Source organism: Glandiceps talaboti, chromosome 8, assembly GCF_964340395.1.
Source record: "Glandiceps talaboti chromosome 8, keGlaTala1.1, whole genome shotgun sequence".
NCBI lineage: Eukaryota > Metazoa > Hemichordata > Enteropneusta > Spengelidae > Glandiceps > Glandiceps talaboti.
The window spans coordinates 19082717-19102078 of NC_135556.1; the positions used below are offsets into that span (position 1 = coordinate 19082717).

The 19362-nt window shown below is 36.1% G+C and overlaps 2 protein-coding genes and 2 long non-coding RNA genes across 4 annotated transcripts; all 4 read right to left on the reverse strand.

The window, feature by feature from the left end:
- Window positions 1-3845: 3845 nt before the first annotated feature.
- Window positions 3846-4412, reverse strand: LOC144439303 (uncharacterized). The gene has a single exon (XM_078128582.1). The coding sequence runs from the start codon at window positions 4410-4412 to the stop codon at window positions 3846-3848; it is 567 nt and encodes a 188-aa protein (XP_077984708.1).
- Window positions 4413-4498: 86 nt separating this feature from the next.
- LOC144439304 (E3 ubiquitin-protein ligase TRIM33-like) lies at window positions 4499-6020 on the reverse strand. Its single transcript, XM_078128583.1, has 2 exons — window positions 4766-6020; window positions 4499-4533 (listed from the first exon to the last, which is right to left on the reverse strand). Exons 1-2 carry the CDS (start codon window positions 6018-6020, stop codon window positions 4499-4501), a joined length of 1290 nt encoding a protein of 429 aa, XP_077984709.1.
- A 1734-nt stretch (window positions 6021-7754) lies between these two features.
- Window positions 7755-12492, reverse strand: LOC144438824 (uncharacterized). The gene is made up of 3 exons (XR_013481086.1): window positions 12264-12492; window positions 9357-9490; window positions 7755-9135 (listed from the first exon to the last, which is right to left on the reverse strand). It is a non-coding gene; the product is annotated as an uncharacterized LOC144438824 (long non-coding RNA).
- A 2504-nt stretch (window positions 12493-14996) lies between these two features.
- LOC144438666 (uncharacterized) lies at window positions 14997-18188 on the reverse strand. The gene is made up of 3 exons (XR_013481077.1): window positions 18037-18188; window positions 16785-16918; window positions 14997-16180 (listed from the first exon to the last, which is right to left on the reverse strand). It is a non-coding gene; the product is annotated as an uncharacterized LOC144438666 (long non-coding RNA).
- Between the last annotated feature and the right edge of the window lie 1174 nt (window positions 18189-19362).

Genomic DNA, 19362 nt, shown 5'->3' on the forward strand with positions numbered 1-19362 from the left:
GAACTAGTCTTAATCCAATGGCCTAGACACACAACATATAAACTACAAAACAGAAAATAGAATAAAACAAAAACATATCTGAAAACAAGTTTTCTGTAAGAAATATATACACTAAGTTACATACAAACCCTCGAAAAAAAAAAAAAAAACAGAAACAAAACAAAGAAGCCCTTAGGTCTTAGATACGATGTAATTTCTTAGTTCCTCTTTGAATGATTTTCTTGAATGTATACATTTGAGGGATGGTGGTAATGAGTTCCAGTGCTTAGTTATGGCGTATTGGAAGTTGTGTTGAGTAATTCTTCCGTCCGTCTACGAATATTTGACTTGTCGTTGCAAATACAATACATATCAAGCAATTCACGATTCTATAGTGTTTTGGGCAAAAATAAAAAAAAGAATTATGATTCCGATAATACTTTGACAAGAAACGGAAAAAGAAGTAAAATCTCACTATTGTACCATTTTGAATGTACAAAAAATGTCTAGGGTCGGCGGCTTCAACGAGGATCGGTCTTGTTATTGGAAACGCGTTTAGTTTATTTAGCCTTATTTCCATTAGAAAAACACAAACGAGCAACAAGTGTTCACACAGTGCAATAGTAGTCAACACTCTTGTTTTCAACACTTCCGTTCGTTCACCTTTAATACTATCGTTGAGTTGACTCAGATACGTGGTCAATGTCTGCAGTTTGTGGACCAGTCGTCCTTGCGACTTGGGTCAGTGTATAAACATGAATCACACTGGTCATACACACTTTCACCACACGACATTATCATATCATTAATATGCATACACGATAGATTACAAAATTGTACTTCAGTACTTCCTAGACATGTGTTGGATGTCTATATTGTCGTAAAACTATTGCCCTCTTTGCGACAACGCAATTACTGTCCTCTTTACGTCAACGTCTACCATTTATAGCTTCTCAAGTTTGCTCTCCGATACAAAGCCACTCTCCACTTTGCTTGAGCAATGTGTAATCCCTTAGCATCAATAATCGTCACATTGAATAAATTATTTTGATTTCAATATGTTAATTACATGTCCGATAGATACAAAAATATGAAAATATATCTTTAAACTTATTAGTTATTGAAAGTAGTGTTTCAGTGGCTACTAACAATCAAACACCAATATTTAAACATTCTCACATGCTCTGATTGCCGTCATGGTGTACACGCTTATTCTCAAGAAAGTAATGCCGAATTTAAATTAAAACCAAGATATGAACAGAGCCAATCTCATGAAAATAGACAATTAAAATCTACCAGTTTCCTTTCTGACGAGTAGTTTTCAATGTATATTCTCTCGAGCTCGTTATAACGTTATAACAGTGATGTGCATAGAGCTCGTAATACAACATACGTGTGTGTAGTTGTATAATATGAGTCGTGGTATGTCAATCATTAGCATATTCCAGGCATACATTACAACAGCGTCATATCCTTCTGAATATTACTACAGTCATCCAAGCTGGTATGTGATCTGTAAACAGTACTTGGAAAGACTAGAGGAATTGCTCTTGTAAATAGGACAATGGCCTGAATGTAATTCAGGAGTATGCGTCTATCACACGTACACCGTGCTGTGGACGCACCAAACTACTCTGCAATTATACATACATGTAATGTAATGGAATGGAATGAAATTGAGGAAAGAAAAGTGACACATGCAGGCGTCGAACCCTCGTCCCGGGCCTGGATACTAGCCAGAGTGGCTCTAGGCCACAGAGCTAACGTGTCAACTGGTAGATCTTGTGTGCCGTCCTGGTATGTAAATTTCTATCCTCAAGGCAGGTGAGAAGCCAACTCAACATAAGGATCCAATGGCACATCCATGGTCTAAGGGCAATCTGATTAAAATCCGATGTAGATGTCGGCTAATCGTTCATTGCTATTTTACCTTCGTTATTTTGCCTGAATTGACTTTCGTAGTACATGTTTACGTTTTTAGCCTGATCGTAGAGGAGGCGATCAGGATAAAAAACGTAAACATGTACCACGAAGGTCAATTCAGGCAAAATAACGAAGGTAAAATAGCAATGAACGATTAGCCGACATCTACATCGGATTTTAATCAGATTGGGTCTAAGGGTTGCCATCTTAGGAATCAGTTTACAAGCAATGTTTATATAATCCTAATTGAGCGTACGACTATATTAACTGCCTAGATGGATAAAAATGCGATTCAATAGTCACTATAACTAGCAACTACAGTATACTCACAACATCAGCAATATAGTACAGCCCGTTTCAAGTTACCGTTCACTGGTTCTGTTTAATACAGCGACGCAGAAACCAATAAAAAAACTGCTACATTTTGTTTAAATGAATTAAAACATTTATTGCAAACCAGGTATTACAACTAAACGCAGACATGTATAGGGTGAGATCACCGCCAAATTAGAATTCCTAAGTATTTTGTCATTATTTTATCATTATTTGTTAATTTTATAATTATTTTATCGTTCATTGACGATTTTATCCTTATAATAAAATACATAAAGGAATTCTAGTTTGGCGCGTGATCTCACCCCATAGACATGTGGACCCACCAATGTTTTGAAGTCTGCATTTGATGTCTGTTCGGCGGTATGTTAGTTCATTTCATTTTAATGGCAAAATTTCTCAAAAATGGTCAATATTGCTATCTGAAAGCCTGGCATTGACAGTTTAATTTCTTGTTGGTTTGTTTGGCTGTACCAAAAAAAGGCCAGTGAACATCAACATAAAACGGGCAGTAATGTCTAGCTCGGATGGTTTCAGAAAAGAGGAAAGCTTCAGCCTCTTTATCGTTTAATCTTAGAAGCATTATGTCTTGTTTTATGTACATTTAAAAGGTCATTATAGAAGCTGTATGTGAAAGATTTCTATATTCTACATCAGTGACCACAAAAATGTCTGAAAAATAGGTAGGTTCTGAATCGCAAGGAGCTAAAATAATCTACAAAAAAAATGATTCATGTTTGCACAGATTGACAGATTGTATTCTAGTGTTATGCCTTTCAAAATTCCTTCTCTACAGATTTATTGCTTCGAGAACTGGATTTCGTATGGTGAATCTTGTTATTATGGTAGGTCAATTGCAAAAAGGTAAGACAACAGATCTTGCTCACTGACTGATTAACAGATCGATTGATTGATTGATCAATCAATAAAGCAATATATTGGTAATAGGTATGATTTTGAACTAGTCATTGTACATGTCACATTCGCAATGTGTAGAAATGGGGTAGCAAGCTACATTTTGTTTGGTTGTAGTTGGGGATAAAACCATTCCTGATTAAACACAGGAAATGAATTCATATCATACTGAAACTGATAGATAGATAGATAGATAGATAGATAGATAGATAGATAGATAGATAGATAGATAGATAGATAGATAGATAGATAGATAGATAGATATATAGATAGATAGACAGACAGACAGACAGACAGACATAGATAGATAGATAGATAGATAGATAGATAGATAGATAGATAGATAGATAGATAGATAGATATACTGATATATAGTTTATTCAGATAACTATAATCAATGAATATACATGTAACATGTAACCATTAATCAGAACTATATTGAACAAAAAAGTTAAAGCTGCATGTGAATCATAAAAACACTGACCCCTTAACTTGCCTAGCATGCACACATTATATATTTATCAGGTGTGCTGTATCATGTATATGTATATACTGTCATTTCTGGCAGTGACCAACAGTAATTTCATTATGTGCTGTCCAATCTTTCAAATATAACATTCAACCTTGAATAATGGTTTACTGATACACAATGTTTCATCAACACAGATGAAGTGCCATATGAAGGTGTACACATCTTATTGGGAGTATACTCTTATACAGCTGTTCCCATGATCAACAATAATAATCAATGGTAGTGGTTCAAAGTCAAATACACAGATTCCAGTGGGGCTGTGTAAACCATCCCTTCGACTTACAAGGCAGCTAAGGAAGACCCCTTTCAAATCATATTTAGTGACACTATTGTTCTGGTAATCGTTGACATACACACAGCCATCTTTCCCTGTAGTCATGTCTTCTGGGTCTGTAAATTTTCCAAACTGATATAAAAATTCACCATCCGAGTTAAAGACACATGAAAAGGCTTGTCTTTCACTAGCCACATATACAAGCCCACCCTTGCTAATAGTGATGCAGTTTGGTGTCTTTGAAAACTGCCCATTTTTGTTTCCCTTTTCACCAAACGATTTCATTAACACCCCATCTAGAGTATAAACTCTAATACAAAATGACCCACTATCAACTACATAAAGTTGACCATTCAATTGGTTAAATGCAATACCGACAGGAGAATTCAGTTCACCTTTCCCGATAACTCTGACCAGTTTCCCATCTTCATCACAGACAATTATTTGTTTATTCATATCGTCTGTCACAAAAATGTTACCACCGACCACAACTGCATATTTTGGAGAGAATGGTTTACCCAAATCAGTGAAGTGAATTCTCCTTAGGTATTGCCCTTGTAAATTAAATATCTGTAACCTGTTGTTGCCATAATCACATACTAGCACATGGCATTGTGATGTCAGGGTTACTCCATATGGTTTAATCAATTGCCCATCCCCAGTCCCTCCCACACCAAATTTATACAGTAACCCCTTTCGTGCAGTTACTTGGAATATTACTGGTGACGCTTCAACTTGTACATTGTCTATTGTAACTGACAGTTTATACGTCCCTACTAGTGTGCAGGAAAGCTTAACAAAAAATGTACCATTGGCCTCTATCATTTTCACATCTTCAACACCAGTAGGTGTTGTCAATACAGCTTTTACATGACTTGCTACAATTCTTGACTCTAATTGAAACTTTGGACGTAAAGTTGCCTGCACTATTTCATTGGTTCTGGCTGGCTGTGGAATACCCTCTAACACGTATACACTTCGCTTGTCTGTCACCTTTCCCATAGTTTGTGCATCAATTATATTTGATGACGGCTTAAATTGCAGATAGCCACTTTCTATTGGTGTAGGGTTAGTGTTGGTTTTCAGGAGATGCTGTATTTGTGTTGTCATGGCTGTCTTTGATGACATCAGTTGTGCTGGTGAGCCACGCTGCATGAAGTTGGTAGCATACTCTTCAACTGCATGGATGTCACTATCTAGACCCTCTAATTCTTTGAACTGTGCATTCAGGTTGGTTTTCTGTCGGTTGTAGATGTGTTTAACTTCTTCTTGGAGTCTTTGCCCAGCTACTTTAACTTGCTGTGTGATCTCCTCTACATGTTCTTTCACTTTCTGATTCTCATTCTTATAGTTACTTTCTAGCTTCTCTGACGTCTCCTGTATTTTAGTCATACTGATCTTGGTTTCTTGGCACTTTGTTTTCAGCTTCTCCACCATTCCACTCAACTCCTTTACATAGTCATCGGCAGAGTCCTTCAGATATCTATGTTTGTGTTCATAATGTGCAACCATCCCACACTCTGAACATATTGCCTTTTGGCATGTCACACAGTACATCTTTAATTCAATGTTCGGGTGGCTGTCACAATATACTGGTTGTTGAACAGAAGCTGGGTCATTCACCTTCGAACTCTCATAATCTTCGGGGGTCATGAGATTATGGGCGTGAGTCAAAGGAATATTTCTGTGAACCCGAACACAGATTTCGCAAATTGCCATCGGACAGTCAGTACACACCTTTACAACATCTCCAGTCTTGCAAGCGTCACATTTCTTTGTTTTACTTACTGCGTCGCCTTGTTTGTCGTTTACTAGTCCACTCAGGAAGATGTCTGTTCTAAAATTGGACACGTCGTCCTGGGGTAGAGCATATGATCTCCGGCACAGCGGACAGCTGAATGTGTGACCACCATTTTTGTCAGCCAGCTGAGTTAAGCACCCTTCACAGAAAATGTGGAGACAGGGCAGGATCTTAGGAACCTTGTAAAGTTCACAACAGATTCCACATAGCAGAAAATTATCATCAATAGCAGCTATCGTCTGTACCTGTTGGTATGACGCCATCTTGGCAGTAGATCACGACTGACTCCCCAATATGTAAGCAGCTGGAAGAGAGAGCAGGAAGTAGAGAGTTACTTTTGTCAATAAGTTAGAGGCCCCTATAAAACCATAACACGTGTTTCCAGGAATTTCAGGTGATATCACAGGGGGCAGCGAGCAAGTAATTGATTGATTGATTGATTGATTGATTGATTGATTGATTGATTGATTGATTGATTGATTGATTGATTGATTGATTGATTGATTGATTATTAAGTTGAATGATTGATCGATTGAATGATCAATTTTTGTGGTGCAATATAACTTATTTTGTGTGTGATATTGATCAATTCACTCGTTGAGTTTTAAAACTATCTCTTTTTCTTTCCCTGGTTACTTTGCTCTCAGCTATATCTCAGACCACTAAAAGTCTGAGGCTGTATGTAATTCTCTCTTTTCTTTATTGACTAAATAAAGACGCCTTGTCCATTCTTCTCCTCTTATCTAAATTAAAACACTCCTAATCTTATAATTGGCGCGAGATCACTTACATTGACAGCAGTTTGCTTTATCTCTCATCTGCTGCTCTCTCTCTCTCTCTCTCTCTCTCCCTCACTCTCTCTCTCTCTCTCTCTCTCTCTCTCTCTCTCTCTCTCTCTCTCTCTCTCTCTCTCGCTGTTACGTGTTTTTGTAAAAATGAATGTTCATGCGGTAGTAATTGAAGATGATCTCAAAATACTTTGTAGCATTTCATATCCTGTGAGACAACATCAAGACATTACAATACAAGGTTCCCACTGGTTGGACAGCATACGTATAAGAATCATTTAACAATATGCAGATAAGTACTGGTTTAGAAGTTTCCATCATATTTTACCCAATCAGAGCAAAGCTTATAAAGTGCTTCAAGTCTAGTGAGTCTTGCAATCGAATACCACCTGCAATGTGGATGGGATGTTTTCGTCTAAACAAAAGAATTTCACTTTTGACCGTACTCACAACTTCACAAAATTCGAGTCTCTCACCAAGAAAGAAATTTCATAAGTAAGGTTGCAGACCAGAGAGATAGAGTAACCATAAAACATTTTTTAACCGTCCACCTTTTGATGATATTCTTATGTAGTCTAGATAGTCATATTAGATAGATAGTCATGTACGTGTATATATGTACATGGGGGGGGGGGGATAAAGAATTTCAAACGTAACCATGGTGTATTAATATGTGAAATAGAATGCAGCAAATTTGCTGAGTTTTAAAAACTTTTCCTGAAACTGTAAAGTAATTTGTACTGTTATGACTTAACTTCAAATTTCAAAAAGCATCAAGTACGTTCGTGTATTTCTGTATGGATAAAGACAGTCAATGTATTATAAGGTTGCTATTATTTTATCATATGATTACTATAAAGGTTTCTCACTTACTATATATCGCAGGAATCGAAAACTACGAAAGCCGGGAAGGGACTTCCAAAGTCTCAAGTCTCAAGTCCGCGTTCCCGGCTTATGAACATTGTCGCAAGCCATAGCACACATATCTGCTGAAGCAACAGCTTGGACGGTGTCGTAAAAGAGGTTGTTGTTTACGACGATACCGTGCGTCTTGCATGGTGCCGTAAAAGAGGCTGTGGTTTTACGACGATGCCTTATTAAATGATCAGTGTCATGTAACAGTTATAGTTCCTTCTGTATTCATGTCCATGCATCATTCACCAGCAATGTACAACACTATACAGTAACAACATCAACGTATTCAAGTACAGAACAGGTAAAATTTATTGCATTTATACGAATGGTTACTTTACACTTGGTGAGGAAAGTAAATGTATAGACCTTTACCCAATTTTTAGTTCATTAATTAGATCATTTGATATTTTTTGTCCTTAAAGATAATTTTATTTGTTTTATTCCAATACTGTGTGGTGGTGACACACCTCTCATAAAAAGTTCCAAACTAACAAAAACGAACCTTTTTGACGATGCTTGTTTTACAACTATAAATGGGCCTATGGCTTTGCTGGAACAAATTTTCTAATTTCTTCAAAATCAATTATTTACTTGAATTTTTCTTTGTTTTCGTCTTTTGTAAAACAAATGCCTGTACATTTTGTAAAAAAACTATTCCATGAAGAGATTAAGATGTAAATATGTTTTTCTTCTTTTAGGAAAATTGTATAACTATCCAAATGGAAGAGCCCTTAAAAGTCAAATCGTGCAGTGTGTTAACTGTCTCGACTTTTTTGTGAGGCAGCGCCCTCTTGCAAATGTTTTGAGAAATGACTACACAATGTCATATGATCGGAGGGTGTCAGTATGTTGTCTTGCAGCAAACAAAGTTCACTATCAGCAACTTTACAATAAACTTTTCAATTTACACTATAAAACGATAATCTGTATACAAATAGGATACAATTTCTTTCTCCCTATAACCTTTCGTCCTACTCTTTCGAAGATGATTTCCAGGAGACATGGAAAGATAAATTTTACAAATTAGTAGTTTTTCGTTTGTTTGTTTGTTATTGATTTGTCTGTTTACTCGTTTACTTCTTTTTGTTTTTTTCTGCTTTTGTAATGATTTCTTTCCAATAAAAGCCTACAAACATCATTATAATTTAACAACAGACTTTACGGGTGATAAATAAATTTAGTCAATTTAATTTTTTTTTTCAAACATGTTAGGATGCGTCGTCAAAAATCCAGTGTAGCAACCTTATCCTTTCTTGACCTTTGTTCATTGGACCTTTAACCCCTGCATAGCTATCGTCAAAAACAGTGGAAATATTATTTACAAATTTATAATTTTACAGTGTAATGCAATGTAAATATTAACCTATATTTTGACAAAAAATCATAAGTTTTGTTAACTGTAAAATATTACACTAGCATAAAATTGAAATAATGAGAACTGTAAATATGTTTGCCGATGTTATTTTGGCGGGAATTGTTTGGTACATGCATGTACACGAGCAGTTAAATTCACAATGCAAATACTTTTCTGTCAGAATACAATTTCTAGTATTGTTTGGATTTTTGACTGGCAGCTTTTGAGTAAACTTTTTGGTTTCAGTATTTACTTCAGCATGATTCATTTTCTTCCTTTTGGCAAGTCCCAATACATGGAGCGTTCCTTCAAATCTGTAATCTGAAATAGAAAAAAAGAATGATTGCATATTAATCGCAATTTGGAAACAGAAGGCCATGTGTAATGCCAAAGTTCTAAGGTGTATCTTCTTTATCCATACTTGTGCTCGGGTGCATGTCACGTGACAAATTTACCTAACACACCGTGACATACACTTATACATGTAACGTGCGTGTGATATTCGTTGAATGTTTTTCCCTGAAACTGATTGACCTACTTACATATTCAAATGTTTCCAGAGAACTTCCCACAACGACCAATAAGCACACTCCACCAACTGTAAAAGGAAGCTTTCCAGCAGTTGTAGACTTTCTAGCTGTTAGCTGTCCCATTAACCGGCGAGACATACCGATTCCTGTGAAAAAAAAATACATATAATCGTCGAAGTTATAGAAACGTATTACGTGTATATGTATAACTTAAACCTGCACTAGCTGCAAATGAGACATTTTTTTCATAACTAAAGATGATTATATTCCATCAGTTATTTATAAAAAGACATTGTATCTGTTAATTAGTAGTCAACATTATCTGTAGGTGGTGTAGTGGCAAGTTTAAATCTTGAGAGAAAGCTTGGTTTTGAGTCTGTCACCATGTTAGAACTGTACTAGTTGTAACTGAAGTATAATATTTTTGATTGTTAAAATACCAATAATTAGAATTGTACATGTTAATCAGTGGTCAATATTATTCATATGCAACACAGAAACAGGGTGAAATCGTGATCGCCATTGAGGGCGCTGATTTTTGGGTGCGGACCCAAAAATCAATTTGATTTCATTTATAGTGTATACGGGTACAAAAAATACGTTTACCCAAAGGTATTGCAATACTTTTCACGGTGTACTGATTAACAGATACAGCGTCTTCTTTTTCATAAGTAACTTATTAATTTTTTAGTGAATATATTTTTGGTTATATTTTACTTATGACAAAATGTCCAGTTGCAGCCAGTGTAGGTTTAACACACACATATTCAAATTGTTATATAATCATTAATTTCTGAATGGTGACAATTCATAAAACCATAATATCAAATCTAGATTTTAAAGCGAGTGGGTTGACAACATGTAACATCTGTTATGGATATTGATTTCCCAATACCTCTCACGAGTCGATTGTCCTGAATTGAACTGAATGTGCCAGCAGTCTCAATGATTACTGAAATATCATCTAAACATTGAAACTATGTTTGCCTACGGACCACGCATACTAATGTGTGTATCATATATATTGACTGTCAATCAAGCTTAGCATTAATCCTTATACAAAACCTGGAAAGCACACGAGATTAATACTTGTTAAAAAGAGCGATGACCAGACAACACTGCCTGTGGTCAGGTTAAGATGTCTGAGTGAATCAAGTCGCTGTCGAACTTTTCCTTGAACTGACTGCCGCGTGGTGTCGCGCTCTTTGTTGAAATTGAAATGCCTCTACCTATTACTAATATGCGACTTGCCGACATTGTCCAGTGGTTTGCATCACAGAAGGAAATGTGGTCTGATCAGAGTAAAACTGAGAACTGAGGCTTGCCAATCGATTTACTTTGACGCAAATTGAACAGAAGTCAGAACATATGGTCCCCTTTTTACATTGTATGGTATTCTTTTATCAAACCCTGCACAATGTTAACAACTATCCGATCAACTTAATGTGACGTAAAAATGTATCGTGCTTTGTTGCGATATCAAAAACATACTAACGTAAATAATAAAATGAAAATAAAAAGATTTATCGCATATTATATCTCTTGTAAACATGTATGTCGAGTCTTACCATATCTAAAAAAAACCCCATGTATTCCAGATAAAATAAAGTGATAAGTAACGCAGAAAGTAAATATATAAACACAACACAATTTAGCTATGTATAAGGAAGGTGGGTTCCAAATGTATGATTCTTTCCAGGTACTATGATATGTTTACTATTCCATTTTTGTATATATATGTATCTTTCTAAACTTCTAAACGTATGTAGTTGGGATTGAAATTGATAAAGTAATCTAGGGTTGCATTTTTTTCTTCTTTATTTTACTGTGCATATTTTGATCTAGAGGAATGCACTGAAAGAATACACCAGGCTAATTTCTACATCTGTTATCGCTTTCACTAGCTAGTTATTCAGTGATGTTACGCGACGGAATAAATACACGTAATTAAATCGAATCTGTCACCACGAATAACACGAAGATGAGATGAAATGTTGGTGTTATAAATTACTTTAAGAAGTCTTGCAGTGATAACATGTTGGCGTACGTGCAGCGCTTGCATCGTCGTGTTATGCAGACAGAGTTCACCCAAGGTTCAGGAAAGAGACCTCGCTTTCATTGTCCCGAGGTCCTGATATTAAAAGCTTTTTTGTGTGTGAATAGGCTAGCAGAGATTCTAACTCTTGCCTTCTGCCATTATTGTTGTCAGAGACTTGAAAATAACCAGCCAAACGGCACGTATAATGTTTACCTACTCAGTGCATTAATTTTGTCATGAAATAAGTACAAGTAAACTTAATCAATTTACAATTAAAATAATTCCAAAACAATTGTCCATCTTTTAGACAATTGAGCAACTATATTTATGGAAACAAACACGTTTCAAATATTTTTTTCAGATACGACTTGTTGTTAACTTATATTCACTAACTGTTTACAATTATTTTGAACCCACAGAGGGTGGCGCTGAATAACCTCGAACTTGAAACTCAGAAAGTCGAGTTCTTTGCTATTAAAAGTCTCGTCTCTTAATATTGACTTAGTACTGTACCACTTTCTTTACATTTCTGTTTCTTTTCCTCATGGTCAATTTATTTTGTTGCTATTGTTCAATCATGTTCGATGGCTCGTCAAATGATTAACTTCTACAGAATGAATTATATCATTAGAGAATTTTTGAAAAGTGTATTTTAGGTATATACCCGAAAAAAATGACTCTATATTGAAAAAGTAATGATTCTGCATGTAAAAACTGAATCTATCATATTTACGTTAAATTAAAGCACTTTTCACTCTCTGATGACGTCAACAATTGTACATATCATAATTAAAACTGCTTCGCGTTTGATAAATTTTCATTGCGTCATACATTTTCTATAAGGAGTCTGTAAACGTCTAGAAGACACAATTCTCACTTACCATGTCTGATAGTCGGTACACTTCTAGCGAACAAAGAAAACATGGTGTAGTGATGGCAGTGGATATTTTGTCTTTGCTATTACTTTCAGGTAAGGAGTCTTAGATCTTCAAAAAATATCAATTCTCTGCTTAAAGTTCAGTTTTATCCACTTCTCACCTTCTTTACCAGTCCTCACCAACAGAAACAAATATCACAAATGTACCTGGATCTAGATGTCACGTGATCGTGACGTCATCATCCGGGGTGGAACATTTATTTCAGAACAAACTCCTTATCTCTAATTCGATCATCGTAGTATCAGCGTGTATTGATGAATCAATGTTATGATTGGCTGACAATTCCTGAAAGTTTGTCGACCTAGAAACGTTTGTTTTCAAACAACCAATGGAGGAAAGGGGCAGAGTAGCAATCATTACATCAGTGCGTGATTTGTACATGTATCAGTATATTAATAAAGGTTACATAAGTTTACATATGTAATGATTCAACATAGCTATTCATGCTGTTAGGTGCTTGCCCGGGACATATTACATGTACTATGTCATCGCATCAAAACCCACGCATCGTCGTAAAAAAATCACTGTCTCTTTTACGACACCCATTGCTGCCGTTGGTTTCCTCATCCCATTTTTTCGTTACATCAGCTGAAAAGATATGTCCTGGCTTGTGAGAATGAGCCAGTTTCAAGGGAAAGAGTTAGTCATTTGGTTACCACAATAAGAGAAATGAAAATAAGCACACAAGGTTGTAACTAACTAATTTATTTTAAGCATATCATGCTGCATATACAGTAACAGTGGTCAAAAGTAACGACATTCCTGCATGCTGCACGCTTGTGAAATGTGTACAAATGTAAGAATCCTACAACACTATTTCTAACTAATCCTTCCCAGGGACCATAATTTTTTTTGGAGACAGTGACTCGGATATTTGCCAATAACTTGTTCTCTATATTAAGGATAGTCATCTTTATTACGGGTGAGTGCAAATGAGATTTTGAAAGGTGAAGATATTCTATTCGAATACTGGTGTTTCATGTGAAAGTAATTCGGCGACTGCTCGGAATTTTAGTACTCGGCAGGGAGATTACAAAGAGAACATTGTTACAAGCGTTGTACTAAGAATGACGTAATATATATTTGTAGGGTTGTAAATATGACTCGACCACTGGATTAGACGTTTGGCCCGCAGGGTGAAGACACTCTTTGGAACAGCTACTGAATCATTAAAAGTGACAGTCTCTAACCATAGACAGTGGAGGGGAGATCTCCCCTCCACTGTCTATGCTCTAACCAAGTGTCAGAAAAATTATGTGCATACGTAATACGCACTAAAACTCACCTGTGTTGACAACCCGGGGGTGTACTCTCATACATGTAGTAAAGATATATGTGTATCACGAATTTGACTCCCCTTGTTCGACTATAGACGTTTGACTCTTGATGTTTTACAATGTAAAACATCACGTAGATGTTTTGAACCCCTCTTTGAATGCGCTGACGACAACTTAGTTTCCAATTGTTGTGAAACGCTGTTGATCGGCTTACTGTGCAGTTTATCGTTATTTAATGTTCAAACGGGGAAGTACTCACTCGCACTGCTGTTCCAATCGTCAGTCTGTTCCATTTAAGACTATAACGTTGAATTAGCCGACCAACTAGTTTCTTCTCAAACCATCTCTTCTACGAGGTACCGTACCGACTTGGATTGTGTTGAGTAGAACTCACAACGAAACATACGTATCTGGTTCAACGAACGCCTAAGCTAACCACTTGGTTGATTTTATTACATGACCAATCTCCGTCTCCGCCTCTCCTCTCGAGATGGGCTAAAAACCCAACTTAAATACATTTCAAAGTTTACACAAAATCTCTATTCTTAGAGTATGACGTATTGTTAAGTCTTATGAAAGACATCATCTGAGATCTAATATCCAATCACCTTCCCTAGATTAATAATACAAGTTCATATCTCAAAGACCATAAAATAGTCATGTTATAATAAAACTTGTTGACAGTTCAATCGTACCTGGTACAAACAATTCAGAAACACCCCATGTAGAGATGTCAAAGACCTATGTTGTTACGCAACGGAATGTCACTGTTTGTACAAAGTTTAAATGCTTTTTGACTTCAATTTAGAGTTCATATAGAAAATTTACCAAAATGTCCTAAATGGATATATTTTAGATTAGTGACTCGTAACAGTTGCTCATTTTCAAAGTTTTTGGAGACTTTTGACTGCAGGGGGTCGGTCTATTGAAAACCACCAAATATGACAGACTTTTCCATTTCCTTTATTTCCTGAAAATTTGAACACAGCTATAAATTGCTGTCATTTAATAAAACTTGAAAACATGGGGGTTTTATGGATTTATTGTTTTTTCCCGCCAAATTGGGAACACGAGCAAAATAAATTTAAAGTGAAGGAGACTGTCAGACTGACATGTTAAAGTAGGCTTAGGGATATTAGAATGTAACCTTTGAATTGATGGCATTGTTGTCAATAGCTTTACCCTTGTTACAAGTGCTGTGTCTAGGGAGACAAGGTCAATGTCATTCAAGTTTATTCATCTCTTAATTTGAAAACAACATCGATATGTCAAAGTAATCCCATTTTCACCACTGAATGTTCAAGTTCACAGTACTTTAAACTCTCTCAACAACACTCCTCACGTACATTCGATTCAAGGTACAAACAACTAGGTACAAACACGTCAACAACTCACAGTATACAATTCAACTAACATTTATTGCATCAATAAAGTAACTTGTTACATTGGCAAAATTACCAAACTCTAAAACAATACCCTGTTTAGTCCTTTCCTTTAAAATCCATTTCAGTAAAAATGTGGCATTTTTGTGGTCGTATACAATTAAACCTACTTTGACTAAATAAAGAAGTTTTATCTATTATTTATTTTGAATGTGTGTCTGGACTTTGACACGTCTTTGCTACATGTACAGTAGCGGTACTCTTAAATAGTATTCCATAGTCCAAATGAAATTGAACTTGATAACAAAATCAACCAAAAAAGAAGAGTCTTAAAAGAATGGCTGATAACCTGAGAAGACCCAGTATGAAAGTACATGAACCCCACGAAATAAAATATTCAAAGTCACTTTTCATAATTGCAATGGCAATTTTTTTTCACAACACGAACAAATAACACTTGCACGTGACTGTGGTCACCGTACTAAAGTTAATAATACTCTTATTCCCCGCATCATGATACTCCCCCACGCCAGAACAGCTAAATGTGACAAAAAACGTTGCTGTCCCCTGGCCCTTTGAAGGCCATACGAGTTAGGTGGTAGTCTTCGTATTAGATTAAACTGAGCTTTGATGGAAGGTTTTACTTTTGACGCTGTGCTTGGATACCCTAAATAAACAAATACCAAACTTGTTTCTGATATTATTCATTTTTCAGCTACATCTTGAATAGTACTTTCAAAACGAAAAAGAGCGAAAAATCAGTAATATACCATTGATAGAAGGTATTCAAAATGACCACTACGCCTTAATTCTTCCTACAGAAACACTGGAAAAGTTAGTATAAATTTAGTGGAAAGAGTTTTTGGTGTAAAGACTTGTGCGTTAAACTGCCGAGAACATCAAGCATTGATTCATAAGGAAAGCGTTGTCAACACCATTTGCTGTCCATGATACATTTTAGGAATGAAAGCAGTATAGAATCACGTTGTCCTTTTTACAGCAATCTCAAAGTCAATGATATGAGTGCTTCACATCTGTTCTTGTGAATCTCCGATAAGTTTGAATAAATTTCAATGAAAACACGATCACTTATGAAAACTTGTTTCATTAAAAAAGTGTTGTTTTTTCATATGTCTGGTTGCATCCGCCGTAGCATTCACTTTTTGTCCCAATCCATAGCACGTCTGCGCAAATCAGAATTCTGAAATGAATACGAGAATAGTGTGTAAGTTATACGATCAAAGCTTTTTGGACCAATAAAGCCGGGGTTATTGGGTCATTGTGTAACTTTTCGCTATCGTGTGTATGTATGTATGTATGTATGTATGTATGTATGTATGTATGTATGTATGTATGTATGTATGTATGTATGTATGTGTGTGTGTGTGTGTGTCTGTCTGTCTGTGTGTCTGTCTCTATGTGTCTGTGTCTGTGTCTGTGTCTGTGTCTGTGCCTGTCTGTCTGTCTGTCTGTCTGTCTGCCTGCCTGCCTGCCTGCGTCTGTGTCTGTGTCTGTGTCTGTGTCTGTGTCTGTGTCTGTGTGAATGTGTGTCTGTGGTTCTGTATACACTGGCTTGATGTAAATAATCATTAATTTGTGCGGACCAAGTAAGTTGTAAATTTAAAAGTTGGATGCTAAGATCTGCTATCAGTCTTTGATCACCGGACAATCATTTAAACAGCTTAAACAGACGAAAAATTATGAAAAAATTAAAAATCCCAGTGCTACTAAGTGATTTGAGGTTAGCTATTTACATCTGTAACACAAACTTTTATCATTGGTAGCGAAATGTTTATTATACGTACGTATTCAGTTGTTTCCAGATAACTTCCGGCGACAATCAGTACAAGCACTCCGCCTACTGCTAGGGGAAGTCTCCCAGAGTTTGACGTGTTCTTTGTCGCCATCTGCGACATGAGTCGACGTGACATGGCAATGCCTGAAAAAAACAGTTACAAAAAGACATAAAAATTCGAGGTAAACTTACGGGACTAAATATTGATCAAACTTCAATGAAAATGCTAATATTTTCACATATTCTTGCACTCACCTTGTAAATGAGCTATTTTTTTAATGATTCGAATTTGAATTTCAATTAAGGGTATAAGATGGCGGGTAAAGTGCTATTCTAATTTGCAGGTTTCATTATTTAAAAAATCTTTGTACCTAAATTTTATGCACTAGATATTTCTGTGAAGTACTCGACATTTTAGAAGCTGTAAACTGAACTGTGTCATTTGTAATCATACTGAACCCACCGTGGTGTAACTATTGTTATCCTGTATCCATTTCATTCTGCAATTGCTACTGGTCTTACGCGATGTTGAAATTTACACAAAATAGATGAGCAAATGAAAACATGGTGAATAACACGGCATATTTGTAGTTTCATACACTGTCCTTGTTGGTTTAGAAGTAATTATACTATCATTTCAATTTAGTGTGCCTTTGATGCTTGTCCTCATAGAGTTCACCCAGAGTTGAGTCAAGCCTCGCTTTCGTACATGTGTACATTGATTCTAGGTCAACGTTGTTTACGGTGAAAAGCTCTTTTGGAGAGAATTACCAGGGGCGTGTCGCTTGGAGGAAAAAGAGTCGCGTCTAAAAACACTGTAACTAACTGATGCAATATGTTTTCCTGAAAGCTTTCAAGCGTCGTTTCTCGTGAATGAAATGGCATCATTTTTGATCAACTCTATATTTTAAAACATTTTCAAAGGGGTGTTGACAGTTTAAAAACTCAAAGTATTTTTTTAGACAAATTGAATCTTTTTAGGTTACAAACAAATCTAAATGTAACGTTTTTCACCTATTTGCAAACCTTGGTATGCGTTTCGCGCTGAGACGCTGTAAATGAAGTCGTTGTGAATTTAAATTTTTGACAATTTTTATTTTTGTTTTCTGACGTTGGTGCGCATCATTTGATGATTTTACGTTACAACTCTTCCCCAACCTCTTTGTGCAAAAATAAAATGAATTTTGTTTTTCATATTCATTAAATGAATGCTCCGTAAATGTAGATCTTTTGAATGTTTACGATGTAATGAAATCACTTACCGTTTTTGATGAGGACACTTCTTGTGAGGAATGAAAGCATTTTGATAGTTTCGTCTGAGATAAAATACGGTGATTAGGTGCAAAAATTGTACAGCTTCTTTCAACTAATGCCGCAACTCTGCTGTTTTTGCCCTCACAATAACAATATATACCCAAACAGTCACATGATCACTACGTCATAATCTATCTGCGTCTCCATTGTCCCTCGTCGACAGTACACCGCGTCCCTGGATTGGTCGTGGGAGAAGTACACGCCCATATTTGTACACGTAGGCCTACACACTACAATGTGTCTGTTGCTTTGTTGACTTGGGAACGCTTTTGTGTTGTTGTTTTGATTTTTAGAAAAACAGAAAAACTGAAAAAAGGCGGAATTGAATTCAAGAATGAAACACGTTTTAACGACACTTTGGATTTTCTGGTGGCAGGTGTTAGGTGGGGAGGGGGTCATTCGAGTGTGGGTGAATGGTGAATGTATTTAGGAAAATTGCTGGAATGAAAATACAATTAGCGATTTGAGTAGCTGGAGAGAGATTTCTTCAACATGTGTATTTGATATTTTTTTAAATCAATTTAGAAGAGTTTATTTTACAGGTTGCCTACAAACACGGTTAATTAATACATTCATGTTTGAGCAAAACCATGTTGTGGTCATCACCCTTCATAACTATCAATACCCAACCTTGACCGTGATATGTAAAATCTGGAATCCCCTTTTTATTAAACCATGCCAAAGTATTGAAGCAAACGTATATTTCCACCAATGGATTTTTTATTGCAAATATTGATAAAGTGTGTTCATATGGCGATCATATTTGTCTAGTTCTCACATTGTAAAATCATTAAAAACAAAGTCTGCACGTTGTATGATGTAAGGGAGGTTGGGAAATTTGTTTTCATTTTCGGTCGCTCACCTCCCATGACCGCGTCGTATTTCCATATGACTCATGTAATGGCAACATCTTATTTTCATTAGTTTCTCACCATAATGCCGGCATATGAGTAACATGAAGACCACACCACCACCCCAACACTACAGTTTTAGGTGTTCACGCAGTCATGTAGTAGTTATGCCACAGAAATCGATGTAATAAAGGAACAGTCGCCGACTTTTAATTTCTTATTCTTCCAACAACTTTCGTGCCGGAGTAGAAATGTGGGGTAAATAGTGCCATGAAACATATCAAAAAACTGGTATCGCCCTTACCATCTGTTGGGATATCCGTTCTATTTTTTTCAACCTTGGTGTCAACAAAGTATTAGCATATCATGCAAATGAACCCTAACGACTTACAACAAATTGTTTTGATGTATTTAATCTTTTCA